The following is a 17,311-nucleotide window of genomic DNA, read 5'->3' on the forward strand; positions in this document are numbered from 1 at the left end:
GGGCCAATGTATCAGAAGAATAGAATTGACAGGGGACCAGACTGGAGGGGTGGATAACTTAACAAGTTTATAGTTGATAGGAAACCATTGAAGGGTTGTAAGTAGGTAAGTCATGGGGGCTGATTGGACAGTTTTGAATTGTAAAATGGTTATTATGGTTTCTATACGCCATGCGATAGATTAGAGGGGACAAGATGAGCAGAGATCAGTCACGACTCCAGGGCCGAGGGGATGAGAGTCCTAACTAGACCATGAGATAGAGAAAGGGAGCATAGGGGATATAAGTAGGAAAAAGATTAGTAGGACTCTGTGATGGATTGGATGGGAGTGGGATAGGATGAAAGAATGGCCCAGGAAGCCTCCCAGCTTCTAGCTTGGATGACTACCACTGAGAACTCAGGCAGAGAAGCCGCTTGTAGATGCTGACAGGGAGAGTGAGTTTGCTTCTTAATGTGTTGTTTTGAGCCATTTGTGAAATGTGAATTGCTTGATATTTAGGTGTGAAGCCAAGAAGAGTGGTCTGGGTTATAAATACAGCTCTAGGGATCACCATCCTTGAGGTAGTAATTGAAATCATAAGAGTGGCTGAGAACGTTACTTAAGCAATCACTGGCTGTCCAAAATCTGAAGAAAGCTTGATTTTACCTTTTTTTTTCTTAAATTGAAATATAGTTGATTTACAGTTGTGTTGATTTCTGCTGTACAGCAAAGTGATTCAGTTTTACATATATATACATTCTGGGGTTTTTTTTAGCTTGATTTTAAATATAACAACAACTGTTTACACATAGGTAGTGAATTTATGTGGTTGACACCTTTTATCAGAACTCAGAACTCCAGCATTTGTACAAATAACCACCATGCTGGCCTATAAAATTTTAAAGCTAATAGTATAACCTGATAAAATGATGATTTTGCTATATGTGTATATGTATCTTGAGAGAGATTAACTAAAGGAAATAAAATCACAGTTGAAGCTGCTGGATGGTTGAAATTAAAAAAGAAACAAAAAAGAGTGGCTGAGATTATTCTAGGAGAGTCTGTATAGTAAGAGCCGTGAGTTATTTATAAATATTTTGGGAATTATTTAGAGTAATAGTCTCTCCATTTTACAGAGATGGAAATTGAGGCCCAGCACCAGAGAGATTGCGGAATTTACCTCCATAGCTAAGAAAGAGAAAATGGAATTCTTCTGATTCTAAATTAGTGTCCTTATTATCGTATTGGTCTCAAAATAAAACCACTGATTTAGAGGAAACTTGGAGACAGTTTGCTTTGGAATGCCCCAGAGGAATAATCCAACTATTTATCAGACAATTTATCTTTTTGTCTGAATTCTGGAGAATCAGATTTCATAGTTATTTTATCCACATGATTATATTGGTCTGTGATGAGAGTTTCTATAAATGTATTAGATCACAAAGCAGTTTGGTTCTAAGTCCATGGAAGGTTAATGTAAAACTCTACCAATCTCTTACCTGTAGATCTTTTTGGAATGATTAGCAGGTGAAGTCTGTTACTCTGTGCCCATTAAGAGAGCACAGGGACTTTTGTGCACATACACAGAGACTTGAGTGTCAGGACATTCTTGGAGTCACAAAACAAACTTGGCATCATTAGTACCTTGCTTTAACTATTTCTCTAGCCATAGAGAATAATAACATAGATTCTGTGTTAGGGCATTAGTGTTCTAGATGCAATACATTTTGTTTACTGCTTATTAACTGTCATTGATTCACATGGTCATTTTTATATCTTTGTTTTCCTTAGAAACTGACATACACAAAGGAAACTGTAAGCAGGTGAGTGTCATTTTCCCCTAAGTTCATGCTTGGCAACAGACATGTATCATACCTATTCCCAGACTCATCCCACATTTGATGATTCCTTCATGTTTTCTTGCCAGTTCCTGCAATGACCAGGCCTGTGGGTTAGTCTCAAATGCTTTTCCTCATCTTGAGGCCACTTCCCTTCCCAGACCACCTCTGCAGCCACTGTGCTAGTTTACTGTCTGACCTTCCCAGGAGGCAGACTTGGTCCTCTCTCTTGGGTGAGAAAATAGATTTTTGGAAATGGAATACCAAATGATCTACTCTTGTTGAGGCTTACAGGCTAATGATAATATTGATCTAAAATGGTACACCTTAGTGGAGGATGGTTTACTAAATGATGGGTTGTGGTGTGGGTCACTTTATTGTGTAATGACGATTATGATGTTGAAGCATAGGAATGGCACAGCCTTGATGAATCCTCCAGTGGTATGAGTCTTGGCTCTGTGGGCCTTTAGGCTTAGGATTAAGGTCATTTCTGGCTCCTGAACAGTAGCAGGACAAAGCAGATCATGGAAGGTGAGGGATTTTGAGCCTACAGGGACTAAAGATTTCCAGTTCTGTCCATACTCAAAATATCTAGATTATGCCGGCATGTAAGTGATTTTTTTGAAAAACATCACTAGGGCATGCAATTCAGATCAGAGTCCAGAATTTTGCCTCAAATTAGATGGAAGGACAGATTGGAAAACCAACTAGGTGAGTCAGTGTCCAGAGGTCTAGCCTGGGCAGCAGAGTCCAGGCAAAAGCATAGCTGGAGTACACCTGTGGGTGTGGAGTACACCTCCTTATAGTCGGGTGTATGTAAGTTTCAAATCAAACATGAGTAAACAGGAGGAAAGTGGGACTCCTTGTGGTCTCACTTCATACAGCTAACAGTACCACTGAGTCTATGCTGGGGCCTGGGATTGAGCTCCTGCTTAGATGTGGGGCCATGTGGTGCTTTAAATGTGTGTTCTTCACCTCTGAGAGCCAGAGCTCGGAGGTTACTTGTGATTGCCATTGCAACACGCAATGCAGTAGACTAAATAATCTTGTGGGTCCTACCAGTGCCAGTAATCTTCATGGTTGTATGTAATAAAAATGATAGCACATCTCACATATCTTATATGGTTAAGAAGTATATAAAAACCATAATAAATATGGCTCTTAACCTGGAAGAAGCCTTGGAGTTTACCTGTGAAAATGGACATTGGAAAGATTGTAGCTTGTGAGTTATTATAAAGTGGTGGAAGGAAGGTTATCTGAAATAGAATGGAAAGTTGTAACACCATATGTGGATTGGTGTCATAACACATAACACATGAGGTGAACAGAGGTAGCTGGAAGATGTTTGAGGGGTAGTTTGTGTATTCCTACGTAGCTCACTTCAACTGGGTGCAGTTTTCTGCATTCACCTACTATTTCTTATAATAAAATTGTGTATGTGTAGAAGAGAAATTCTTATTATGCTTAGTTTTCCTGATGTGTTAACCATGTTGAAACATTCATAAATAAACATCATAGAGAACTGACTGTGTCACATATTTTTATTGTTAAGGCACTGTATGTCCTAGATAAACAAAGGAGACTCAAAATACTATGCACCATCCTTAGAAAATAGGACATGAGTAAAAATAGCAATACAGATGAACAAAAATATAACTGAATTTTGAGAATTTAAAAGTTGGTATCCTTCCCATGAAACTAGAGCAGACCAGGTCGGGGTGTGGTGAAAAGTTGTGGTACTTGCTGAAATGGTACTTGCTGAAATGAGGTGACCTGGAGTGAGGTAACACTGGAGTGAAACCATAGGAGTGGTGTAGGAATTCACTAAACCCCTCTTTCTTTAAGCTGAATATTATAGTCATCCCTTAAAACCCTTAATTTGCCCATCACTTTTCTATATTTAAATTTATTTTTATGATTTTCTTGAGATTACTCTCATTTTCTGTGTTGAGATTCTGGTACTAGTTTTCTATTTCTGCTGCAACAAATTACCACAAGCTTTGGTAGCTTAAAAAAGCACAAATTTGGGGTTCCCTGGTGGCGCAGTGGTTGAGAGTCTGCCTGCCGATGCAGGGGACACGGGTTTGTGCCCCGGTCTGGGAAGATCCCACATGCCGTGGAGCGGCTGGGCCCGTGAGCCATGGCTGCTGAGCCTGCGCGTCCGGAGCCTGTGCTCCGCAACGGGAGAGGCCACAACAGTGAGAGGCCCGCGTACCTCAGAAAACAAAACAAAACAAAACAAAAAACCCCCACAAATTTATCTTACAGTTCTGTAGTTCAAAAGTTTGACATGAGTCTCAAGGTGTTGGCAGGTCTGCGTTACCTTTCTGGACGCTCTAGGGGAGAATCTGTTTTCTTGCGTTTTTTTAGCTTCTGGAGGCTGCCTACACTCGTTGACTTATGACCCCCTTCCATCTTCAAAGTTAGCAGTGGCTGGTCGAGACTTTGTCACATTCTATCACTCTGACACTCTGCTGCCTCCTTCTTCCACATTCACATTGGGCCTACCTGGATAAACCAGGATACATCCTCTTCCTTAGGCCAACTGATTAGCAACCTTAATTCCATCTGCTACCTTAATTCCCCTTTGCATGTAACCTAACGTAGTCACAGGTTCTGCAGATTAGGGTGTGGACATCTTTGGGAGACCATTATTCTGCTTACCACAATACTTGTCTGTAATTTAAATTGCTTCTTCTACATGAACTCTAACCTATCTGCTAACATATGGCTTGTACCAAATAGTCTGCTGTGTACCAATTTAACCTTCCCCCTACTATCATCTGGCAAGTCTATTAAAAAAAAGCATTTTCCACCTTACTCAGGACCTCACATCCCATCTTACCCTTTAGACACCAACCTTTCATTGTTTTTTTCTCTCTCTCCTGAGTCTTCAACTTCTCCTGTTACTAACTGCTCATTAGCATTTAAACATGCTCAAGTGTTCCCAGGTTACCTGTCTTAAAAAAAGCCCTCCTCCAGCACTTGTCTCCAGCCAGACATCTTGAAAACATCTCCCCTTAGCTCCAGTCATAATTTATTCAAATACATTTTCCATCCCGTTTTCTCTTGCTTCTTCTGGAATACCTAATTATGCATAGATTGGCATGCTTTGTATTATCCCATAGATCTGTTATATTGCTTTCATTTTTTTCATTTGTTTTTCTGTCTGCTGTTTTGATTGGGTAATTTCCATTATTCTATCTTCCAGATCACTTATTCTTTCTTCTGCATTACTCATTCTGCTGTTCATTGCCTTTAGCTCAGCTTTTGTCTCAGCAAATGAACTTTCTAATTTTTCTTGGTTCCTCCTTATAGTTTCTAGTTCCTTTTTACAGTAATCTGAATTTCTGTCGATAACCTTTCTTAATTCCTTCAGCATTTTCATTACCTCCTTTTTGAACTCAGTGTCTACTAGACTGAAGAGGTCTGTTTCATTGTTTGTTCCTTCAGGGGAATTCTCTTGGTCTTTTAACTGGGAGTGGTTCCTCTGCTTCTTCATTTTACTTATATTTCTCTCATTCTGTGAGTTTAGGAGAAACAATTATCTAGTGTAGTCTTGGAGGGCTATTTGTATGCGGAATCATCCCTGCATAGCTCATGTGGGTTTAATAGTTTTTTGGTGTGAGGGCTGTTTTTGGTTTGAATGATTGCTGTCTCTTTCCTCAGCATGTGCTGTCCTTTATCCCCTTGATAGAGGGTGTGCAGGTGCGTGGCCCTACGCACATGCTCTGAGGAAGGCGGGGGCAGTGGGTCCAAGCTGCCTCTCGAGTCCAAGATGGCAGCGGCAGCTCGCACCTGGAGCTTGTGCAGGCGGTGCCCTGCTGCAGAGGAAGAAGCTTCTGTGGCGGTCCCGCCCCTCTCCTTGTGCGCTTCCCAACAATGGCACCTCGCCTCTGTGGTGCACCCCCTAGCAATGGCACCTTGCTTCTTTTCCTAATGCCTCTGCATATAATATTTTATTTAGTTTTCATCAGCACCCTTGTGAAGTAGGTAGGGCAGGAGGTGTTTCTATTTTAGAGATTAGTTCTTGAGGCCCAGAGCAACTGAGGTATTTTCCCAAGTTATACACAAAGTTGGTGATACATCTGGGACTAGAACCCAGGATTCCTAATTCCTTGCCTTATGCTCTTTTGTTGTCACATGCTCATTACAGTTAACAGATTCTAGAACAAAGCATAGTAAATTGTAAAGGGGAGTAGTAATCTAGGTATGAAAGTATTGTTGGCTTGTTTTACTGTATTTTTAAACATATATTCCATGTGGCTATGATACCTTTTGACACAATTCCATCTGAATTCCTCTGACATGATTAGGTAGTTGTTGTGAGGAATAAATTATGAGCTGCATAAACTGAGAAAATGAGACAGTAGGGGGTTGTTTGCTGCTGGTATTAAGATGAAGGTCTTAGCTGACCAACTTCAAATTTGTGGGTTGGCCTAGAAATGAAGCATTTCTGTCTCCAAACCCAATACTACTCTGTGTTCTAGTTCTGTTGTGAGTCACATTTTAGGGTATCCCTGCAGGAGGCACACCTAATGAGAAAATATGAAAGGATTCTTGTTACTGTCTTTTGAAGGAAGTGTGGGAGGATGAGGGATTAAGTGTTAGACAAACGATTTGAGTTACTGAGAGTTGCCTACTTACCATCATTAAAATAATGTTATTTTGAATTTAGTAAGTGAAATCTAGTTCTACTGAAGTGAGCAGACTTCTCCATTCTGAGTGTTTACTTAGAGAATTAGCTTAATTTTAATTTGGGGGACAATTTGACCAACCCCAGGTGAGGTCTGGTTTCTCTGCCATGCCATCCCAACTTCCTTTTCTAGTTACTGTAGTATTGTGCTTTGTTTTACTTTGACCTCTTTGCTCTTCATATTGATTGCTCTCCAGCTTTGACTGGGTTTCCCTTCCTCTTTCTTGGTCCTTACACATTTTGACTTTTAGGTCTTTTAGTTTATGTACACCACTATCATTAAGACCAAGTAAAACCATCTTGGTTGCTCTTCTAGGGAATATGGGTCACAAAAAGTCCATGTGATGTGGAATTAATGTGGGTAAGAGTGAGGTTTCTGGAATCAAATGGGCCTATTTTACATCACAGCTCCTTCATTGGCTAGCTGTGTGACCCTGAGCAAATTCTTAATCTCTTCTATCATTAGTTTCCTCATATGCATAAATGGGGATAATAGTGTCTTCCTTTTAAGATTGATGCCAGAATTAAGTGAGTTAACCAAGATAAAGCACTTAACACAATGCTTGACACGATAAATTTAGTTGTAATCATTCTTGCTATTATTATCATTGAAAAGTGAACTGGATATGGTTAGGAATTTTAGGTATGGCCTTGGGTCATCAAGTCTTTGTGTGACCCTGAGAAAATTGCTTTACCCATTTGCACCTTGATTTTTCATCTATAAAGTGAAGGTATTGGGAGGGATTCTGCCTTGTGGACAGTTGATAAATCCTATTCAAGCCTGATGATGTTAATGTCTCTTCCAAATGCATCTGAATCCTAGTTTTTTAAGCTCCGTCTCCTGCAACCCAAGAAGCCTCTTGGTGCTTTCTCATCATCCAGGTCTTCCTCTACTCATCATTCATCAGAATGACTTATCCAGATGTCCTATTCCTTTGGGTTCTTTTGGATGACAGCTCACTTAGTAAACAGTTTCCTGCAAGTGGATGAAAAATAACCAATAGTGGTAGGTTTGGTGTACTGGTTTAATATGTTATTCTTTCTAGATAATATTTCTAAAACCAGAAGAATCCTTATGGTGAGATTTTTTTTAACCTATATTTCTCAAATTTTCTACCAAAGCCTGGGGCTTTAGGGAACATGGCCCTAGTTGACTCCCCCACTCCAATTCCAGTCATGAAATGTCTTTGAAACTATCATATTTTATCTTAATATTCATTTAAACTTTATATTCTACTCTATAGCCACACTTGCTTTAATATTAAGATGTTTTAAATTCCATATCAGTTTTTACTTAGCTCCCTGCCTATGCTTTTACTTTCGAGTAAAAAACTGCTGCTTCAAGATGTGTGCCATGTTTATCTGGTGGCTGTGAGCAGCCCTCCCCCTGCCCCACCATGATCTAGTTTAGAGCAGCAGGACAATTTAAAGGGGTGGTTCTGAAGTGAAGATGGGACTCACTGAGACATTAGCAAGTCTGAGAGGGAGACATTTTGACTGTGATTAACTCACCTTCAAAAGGTGACTTGTGGAAAGTTGAAGAGAGTTCAATTACTATAATTTAAATTGTATATTTTGGGGGTATATGCAAATTTGGACTTGCAGAAACCCACCTTCTTTTCTTTAGAGCAAGGGCCTTCTCAGATTATCCTCTGATCTCTTCTGATCTTTGCTTTCAGTTGCAGGGCAACATGGTAAAAAGATAGTCGGGGACCTGAAACCTGAGAGCAATGTGGCCTATAGCAAATCATTTCTCTAAGCTTGACTTGTTTTATATTAAAAAGTTTTACGACTCTGTGATCTCTCAAACGAGATGAGATTTGGGCTTATATGTTCGCCTTAGCAGCCAGTGCTTTCGTGTCTGTACTACTTGTTGAGTTTGTAATCATGTATTTGTTATCTGTTTTCTATTAGACGGTAACCTTCTTAGACCATGGGTGTTTTGTTCACAACTGTATGTCAAGTGCCTTCTGCACTACACTGGTTGGCCAATAGTATTTATTTATTCCCCAAATATCTATTCAGTGCCTACTAAATGGTAGGTTCTTTTTTAGGGTGGAGATACAGCATGAATATGGCAGGTAAGGTCCCTAATCTCATGGAGTTTAGATTCTTGAGGCAGTCTTATTCAATAGAAATTTCTGTGACGATGGACATGTTCTGGGCTGTCCAATAAAGTAGCCATTAGCCACATGTGACTGCTTAACACTTGAAATGTGGCTAGTGCGGATAAAGTTCTGAATTTTAAACTTTAATTTTAAATTAATTTAAATTGCCACATATGTCCACTGGCTACCATATTAGACAATGCCATTCTAGAGGATTAGGGCGTGGACAGAGATCAAAAAGTAGATAAATGAGCAGGATAATTTCCCATAGTGATAAGAACTGAGAAGAAACAAAACAGTGTTATGAAATACTAAGTAAGGGAGTATTTTATGTAGGGTGATTCTAGTTGAGTAGCATCAAAAAATGTAAAATAAATCAATTGTAAAGACTATTTTTTTTTTAAATTTGCTACTTAGTACTTTGGTTTGGGAATTGTTGTTTGGAGATCTGGTGAATCCTTTTTGGAAAACAGACCCCAAAATAACCCCTCACATTTCTATCGTTTAATAACTCCAAACAATTTTTTTCCTAGCCCTGAATTGTCATCTCCAGTTCCTGTTGGTGATACCTCAACATTGGGAGGTAGGCTTTTGTGCCTTTGTTCACTTTTCTTCTAAAATTTATTACCTAATTGAAAGAAAGCAAATTTTTCAGCTCATATTTTAAAAATACCATGTGTTTCTCTCTATGTGTTGTTAAAGAGTCTCAAGAAAAATTAATTCTTTTGTCACTTATTTTGTGACATTATGATGTGGGTACTTAAGAATCTTTAATTATTAAGTATAATACAAAATCGGAAAACTGCTTAAAACAAATGTACAACCTAAACAATTGTTTTATGGCAAACACCCTGTGATCACTGCTTATGTCAAAAGGTAGGACCTTTCTAGCTCCACCATTTGTCATTTGTCTTGTAGAGTTTTCCAGAGTAATTTTTTCTGATTGCATTCTGTGGTGTACTTTAACATTTACTTTGACCTCTATATTTCCTATAAATTAGTAGTTGCTTTCTTTGTTTTGTTTTGTTTTGTTTTGCGGTACGTGGGCCTCTAACTGTTGTGGCTTCTCCCGTTGCGGAGCACAGGCTCCGGACGCGCAGGCTCAGCGGCCATGGCTCACGGGCCTAGCCTCTCCGCGGCATGTGGGATCTTTCCGGACCGGGGCACGAACCCGTGTCCCCTGCATCGGCAGGCGTACTCTCAACCACTGCGCCACCAGTGGAGCCCGCTTTCTTTATTTTTAATTTTTTTTTTAAAAAAGCTGTTCTATGTTGGAAATTTCAAACATATACAAAAATAACACAATGAGGCCCAGCTTCAGTAATTATAATTTATGGGAGGGGGGTGGGTTGAATTGGGAGATTGGGATTGACATATATACGCTACCGTGTATAAAATAGATAACTAATGAGAACCAGCTGTATAGCACAGGGAACTCAATGCTCTGTGGTGACCTAAATGGGAAGGAAATCCAAAAAAGAGGGGATATATGTATACATGTAGCTGATTCACTTCGCTGTACATCAGAAACTAACACTACATTGTAAAGCAACTATACCCCAATTAAAAAAAGATTATAACTTATGGCCAATTCCAACCTTCACCCACTTCCCCTGTCTGAGAGTGTTAGTTTTATTAGATAGCTCCTTAAGGATAGGGACTTTGTATCCCTGGAGGCTTGCATAGAGCCTGACATATAGTACGTATCAATAAATGCTTGTTGAATGAGTCATATTTATTTCTTGTGCTGAGGAGACTCTGGATAAATGTGTCTTGAGGTTAGAATGCACAGAATTTCTAGGATGAAAAAGTAAATGACTTTTAGAAATGCCTTGGAAATCAGTTTCTTGCTTTCTGATAGGAATTCTGATTTAGTCATGGACTGAATTCATGCACATGTCTTTGTTTTTCTACTTAGGTGCCAGTCTCAGTGTTCCATATCCAGGGGCGACCTTCTATGAAGGTATCTCAGAGAGCAGCTTGGAGAGGCCAGAAGAGAGTGTGAGTGATGTTCTGTTTTGTTATTTAGTTTCTAACATGGAGAATAGGGATTAAGAGAGATTTATAGTCCATTGCCAGACTACACAAAACTTCAGGTGGTTCCCTTTATGGAAATGTAGATTCTAAAACCAGTACAAAAAATCTGCGATTCCTTAGAGAGCCAAGTATATCTGCTTTTGGCAAGGAATGGCTTCAAACTGTAAATGAAATGACTAGGGGCCTGGGGAGCTGTCATCATGGTAAGCTCACTGTCTTTTGTGGGCTGTGTACATAATTTACTGTGAGGGTTTTTGCTTATGTTCTTCTGTCTCTTAATAAATCAGGACTTAGTCTTCTTCAGAGGGAAAGTATATAGATTTTATGTAGTTTAAAGAAATACCATGCTTTTTAAATACATCATTATTAATAGTAATCTGTCCACTAAACATTAAGTTGGCTTTCTATCACATTGAAAAATTTTTAAAAAGTATACACTTCCAGGAAGATAGAAACATTTTGTTAGAAATTTTGTTAGATATGCATAAATCCTAGATTACTTAATATAAGCAAACTGATTGAATGTACTCACTAGAAAGGTACAATTTTGTTACCTTACACCTCCTCTTACCAACTTGGGCATTTTAACTTCTGAGAAGTCAGGTTAAGTCACCCCACTCTGCCCCACCACTTTCCCTGTCACTGAACAAGGCTGGTGGTAGTTTGGGATCCTTGAATCAATATATTTACCCTTAGTACAACTGTGTCCAAATTAGATGGTACTAGAAAATATTGGCATTTGATAAATATTTGAATAAAAAGTTATACTGTAGTTCTGAACTTGAGGCAGAATAGTTATGATTTAGGTCTGGAAACATTTACAGAATGAGATAGATTTCACTATAATAGAAATGAAGGCATTGTGTGTAATCAATTGGAACATTCTAAAACAGAGAGGGTGATTTGAAGGTGATTTATAGAATCAGTAGGAAAACAGAATAGTACAGGGATACATGACAGGAATTAGATTGCCTGTACCTCTAGTTCAAAGTGAAGCCTAATATACAGTTTTACAGTTCAGTTTTTTCCTAATACATTTTCCAGATACCATTTTAGAAATTATATACTTTATTTCTGTTTTGTTACTATTTACCCTGTGTGTTATTATGTGTATTTAATCTAGCAAAATTTAAGTTTTTCAGAGTCTTTATCCTTATCCTGAGTAATACAGGAACATTAGAATATTAGAATGATTCAAATGATCACCCTACTATTTTATATGCTGTTTTTCAGTATTTTTGTTCTTTCCCTTTAAAGTTTGTTTTACATTTACCCAGATGTTGACCACTTTATTTTCTTAAAACTCTTTTTTGCAGTTTAGACCTCTCTTCTGGTCTAATTTTCCTTCTGAAATATATGCTTCTGGTATTACTTTAGTGAGAATATCTCACTGGTTCAATCTCAGTTTTTGGTCACCTGAAAATTTCTTTATTATCCTCTTATTCTAGAAAGACACTTAAAATCTGTATTAAATTCTAGATTGAGTTTTTTATTTTCAAGGTTTTATTTCACTATCTTCTAACTTTTATTGTTGCTACTAAGAGCTCAACTAACAATTTAGTTCTTATTCCCTTGTGGGTAATCTTACTATTTTTTTGTCCTACTTTTAAGATATTGCTCTCTCTCTCTCTATCTATATCTAATGATGAGAGATAATGACTGAGAATTTCTCAAAATTTATAATAGTAATAAAGCTTCATGTTAAGGAAGTACAACAAATCCAAAGCAAAATAAATAAACATAATCACACTCTTATCCCCATTGTCGTGAAACTGCAGAATCCCATATACTATATAGTGTACTACTGTAAGTATACTGTAGTATAGTATACTGCTACAGGCATATCTCAGAGATACTGTGCGTTCAGTTCCAGACGACCATAATAAAGTGAATATTGCAATAAAGCAAGTCACACGAACTTTTTGGTGTCCTAGTGCATATAAAAGTTATGTTTAAACTCTACTATAGTCTGTTGAGTGTACAATAGCATTATGTCTAAAAAAAACCAATGTATATACCTTAATTAAAAAATACTCTATTGCTCAAAACTGCTAACCATCGTTTGAGCCTTGAGGAAGTCTAGTAGTAACATCAAAGATCACTGATCACAGATCGCTATAACAAATATAATAATAATAAAAACATTTGAGATATTGTGAGAATTACCAAAATGTGACACAGGGACATGAAGTGAGCAAATGCTTTTGGAAAAAAGACGCTGATGGACTTGCTTGACTCAGGATTGCCACAAACCTTCAATTTCTAAAAAATGCAGTATCTGCAAAGTACAATAAAGGGAAGCTCAATAAAATGAGGTATGCTTGTGTATATAGTATCCCCAATACTATATCATTTAGTATTATATAGTATCCCAAATACTGTATCATATACTACTCTAACCATAACTATGATATAATAGTATATAATACAGTATTGAGGATACTGCAGTTTCACAAAAATGTATATAGAAGAAATTTTCAGCTGTTACCTCATATGATTAGATATATGTCTGACCTCCTCATTTTATACCTTCTGTCGGTTGACCACTGTTTCATAACTTTCTTTGTCTCTCTGTGATGCATTCAGAAATGTCTTTCAGTTCACTTATTCTTCTTTCAGCTTAGTCTAATTTGTTTTTCAAACTGTCTATTGAGTTTTTAAAATCCTTGCTTTATGTAGGAGTCTTTGATCTGACTTTTCAACACTATTTATATTTATATTCTATCCCTTTGTGGTATTTAAAACTAAAGCCAAGGTCCCAAGGGATCACTAGATATACTATGTACACATAGATTACTGAATCACCTCTCTGGATCTTTCTAACCTATCTTTTTGGATACCTTGGGACTTTCTTTATTTTCTTACAAACCAGCTATGCATTAAAAACATTAAAAATATTTATTTAACATTTTAGGCATTCTGTAGCAGTAAGGTTACTAAGGATATTTCTTGTATAGTAATAATAGAAGTGGAAGTTTCTGTTCAAATTTAGTGAGAGAAAATTTAATATGGAAGAAGACAAAGTCTTGTACAAAATTCCTTAAGACTAAAGGTTTTTGTTAGTTTCAACATGACTCAGCAGTATGATGGGGAAAAAAGCTGAGTACTGAGGGGAAAAAAACTAGTAAAAACAAGTGTACTTTCAGGCTGCATGATAGAAATTAGAATCTACTATAAGGAAGATGATAGTTGTACCATATTTTAATTGTACCATATTTTAATTGATCAGACCTCACTTATGTGTACCACACTCTAAGGAAGACATTAAGAGCTTGAGAAGTCTCTAGAGGAAAGGTACTAGTGAAAAATCAGGGAAGATGACAGCTGCCTATGCTTATTTGAAGGGCTGTCTGGGGACTACACTTTTTATACGCATTCCAGGTTGCAGAACTGAGATCAGTGGGAATTTACAGGGAAATATATTTGGGTTTTATTAAGAACTTTACAACCATGAGAGAGCTTTTTTGGAAATGTAATGGCCTGCCTTTGAAAGTCCTTCCAAGACTTTCTCATCAGAGCCATTTAAACTGAGGATGAATAGATATTTTGGGGAAATACTGTAGAGAGAGTTCAGGCATCAGAGAAAGGATGGTGGAATTTTCGAGGTTCTTTCCAGTTGTGAAGTTTTGAAGGTCTGTGGTTATTTGATCCATCAGGGAAGAAAGATGATACAGTGGAAAAAGCCGGTATTCTCTTCCTGACTCTGCCATTAGCTTGCTGTTAGCCCTTAGGCCATTCTTCCATCTCAATCCCTGTTTTTCTTGTGTATTAAAATGGAGGGACTTGGATTAGATGAGCACAAGTGTATCTTGCATGCAGCAGTTATTAGTGTTGGGTTCTAGTAGTGATATTCTGTTTTCCTCATTCCTTCTACATTTTGTTAATTGGGATTCTTCGGTAAGGAACTATTGCCACTTCTCTCTTGTTTATTTATTAAATTATTTATTTATATCAGTACAGACTCATGGATATTTCTTTTATTCTTTGGATTATAATCCACTATTTATTTTGTTGCTCAAATTGTTCCAGCTTTGGCTTGTGGAAGACCTGGATTTAGATGTTACAGAGTACAAAAAGTTTGTTGGTGTGGTTTCAGATTCCACGTAGAAACTAACCTTTAAAACACTTCCACTCATTGAGTTTGGCACAGTATCAGAAAAGATTATCCATGATTATCTGAAAAGGCTACTAATGTATTCCTTCCTTACCCAATACATATCTGTGTGGCTGGATTTTCTTCATGTACTTCAACTAAAACAACATATTGAATGCAGAAGCAGATATGAGAATCTACCCATCTTCTATTAAGCCAGACCTTAAAGAATTTGTAAAAATATAAACATTACTCTTCTCACTAATTTTTTTATTTTGCAAAACATATGTTATTCATTTGTACACGTAGTGAGTTTCTTATTTTGAAATGAATTAATATATATATTTAAAAGTTCTCTTTTAATTTTTTGTTTGGTGTGTATCTATAGATATAACCCACAAAAACCAAACTTCTTTGGGTTCCTTAATGAATTTTAAGAGTTTAAAGGGGTCCTAACACCAAAAAGTTTGAGAAACACCCTTCTAGACTATTTTTAGATGATAATTTCAACTCTTTTTCTTCTTTAAAAATTTTTTCCTTTTATTTATTTACTAACAAAATTTTCTATCCTTCCCTGAACCAGTCATTGTGTATTCAAAGGAATGTACAAATACACAGTAATTTTAATATTAGCCTATGTCTTAAAGTCCACCAGTTAGTTTCAAAGTCAAATATTATATAAATAATCATCATCAGAAGTTGCCTTTGGCACAGTGTCTGGCATATCATGGGTGATCAATAAATATTTGTTGACTGAATGAGTGAACATTTATTGTTCTTTCTCTAAAAATCCAGATTAGCAATGAAATTGAGAATGTGATAGAAGAGTCCACAAAACCAGCAGTGGAGCAGGTTGCGGAATTCAGTATCCACCTTTTGGGGGAACAATACAATGAAGAACTACAGGATCCCTACAGCTTTCACCACCAGCGCCTTGTAGAAGAGTTTATTTCAGAGGTGGGTGATTTTCTTGTATGTTTTTATTCTTTTATTTCTTTTTGTATACAAGATAGTTTGCTGGGGTTGTAAATTTCCCATATTAACAACACTGGTTAAAGGTAGATTTCGGATTTAAGCTTTCCATCTATTTGATTCAGGGAGTGGTGATTTAGTCATTTCTTTAGAAAGCTCTGTGAAAAGTTCACCGAAAGATGAACTATTTCATTGAAACAAAATTTTGCATGCGTTTGCCATCTGCTACCAAATAAATGCTATTTCCAACTTTGTCTGCACAGCCAAGGAGGAATGTGTTCTATGGCATGGTTTTAACTTGACCATATTTGGAGAAATGAGTATCTTTGAGAAACTGTATTTAGTGTGTTGTTTTTCTTGAGGGAACATTACATTTAATTTTTAAAATTTTATATTTGTTCTTTTTTTAAGTTGAAAAATTTTTAACAGTTAATAATAGGTAGTATGAGGCACGAAGTTCAAAGGACAAAAGGATATCCAGTGAAAAGTAAATTTTCCTGTTATCTCTGTTCCTTGGTTGGAAGTATTTTTAAAAAGGGGTTTCTTTAAAGAATTGTGCATTAGACCATTCCACAACCTTACTTTCTGGAAGAATTCTATATAGGGGCTTGAACTCAAGATTCTTTCAGTCAAAAATGACCCATTCTTGGCCCCCTTCTTGTGTGCCTTTGCTCTTGTATAGACTGTAAGGCACTGAGTGCCCATCTCCTCTCTCTGTCCAGTGAGAGGGCACATCATTCCTTCCTGTTTATTTCTTTTCCATCGCTCTTGATGGAATTCTCTTTGGCTAAGTTTTTCAATTCCATTACCTTGGACTAATTTCCTTCTCTTTACACTGTTTAGACGAGAAACAAAAATGTGCATCTCTCAGCCAAACAGCATTATTGCAGCCATCAGACACAGAGAATGTAGGCCAGACGATTAATTTCCTAGCTGTGTGGCCAAGTTGTGAGGCTGTATGATGTGTGGAAGAAATGTCAGCCAGGCCAGTGGCCACCTGGCATCAGATAGTGTGTTGGATCAGCTGTTTGGTTCTCTCTGCCCTTGGATTAAGGAACCTTTAATAAACCTCAGTGTTTGGGTAAACAATCGTGCTGAATGACTGCATATTTAGAGAAAGTCTAATAAACACTCTGAAAAAACATTTCCAGCAGGGACTTTATGAGGTATAGGTAGCTATTGGCTTGAGGTGATTTGAGGGTGATGAAGGATCCGTTCCTTCTCTGGCCTTTTTCTATATCTCCGTCCTTTTACCTGGAATAAAATGTTTACGAATAGCCACTTCTTTGTATGGAACTGCAGGGTCAGGGTCATGTCTCTGAAAGGTCCTGTCTCCATGTTTACTGCAAACTGAAGGAGGCCCTCAAGCTCTCTCCCTTCAGGACACAGTCACAGGAATTGTTCCTTCAATATTATTTCTTAGGTAATATTGCAAGACACAGGGAAAAAGAAAGCCTGCTTGGGAGGATTGAGGTTCAGGAGCCGTTAAATTTTTTTTTATTATTATTTTTATTTTTTATGAGGAGAAGAGTAAGATAAACTTGGGACATCACCAAGAATGACATCAGAGAGGGAAAGGTCATTGTGA

General features: G+C 37.5%; 1 protein-coding gene across 4 annotated transcripts in view; it reads left to right on the forward strand.

The window, feature by feature from the left end:
- IMPG2 (interphotoreceptor matrix proteoglycan 2) overlaps positions 1-17,311 on the forward strand; it is a 78,716-nt gene that overhangs the window by 15,520 nt on the left and 45,885 nt on the right. For all 4 annotated transcript variants that reach the window (XM_032629907.1, XM_032629910.1, XM_032629911.1 and 1 more), the window contains 4 exons: positions 1,771-1,802; positions 9,155-9,204; positions 10,540-10,622; positions 15,547-15,708. In XM_032629907.1, coding sequence (XP_032485798.1) covers positions 1,771-1,802; positions 9,155-9,204; positions 10,540-10,622; positions 15,547-15,708 — 327 coding nt within the window. The remainder of the gene's footprint in view (positions 1-1,770; positions 1,803-9,154; positions 9,205-10,539; positions 10,623-15,546; positions 15,709-17,311) is intronic.

The sequence above is a fragment of the Phocoena sinus genome, chromosome 4 (genome assembly GCF_008692025.1).
Source record: "Phocoena sinus isolate mPhoSin1 chromosome 4, mPhoSin1.pri, whole genome shotgun sequence".
Lineage (NCBI taxonomy): Eukaryota > Metazoa > Chordata > Mammalia > Artiodactyla > Phocoenidae > Phocoena > Phocoena sinus.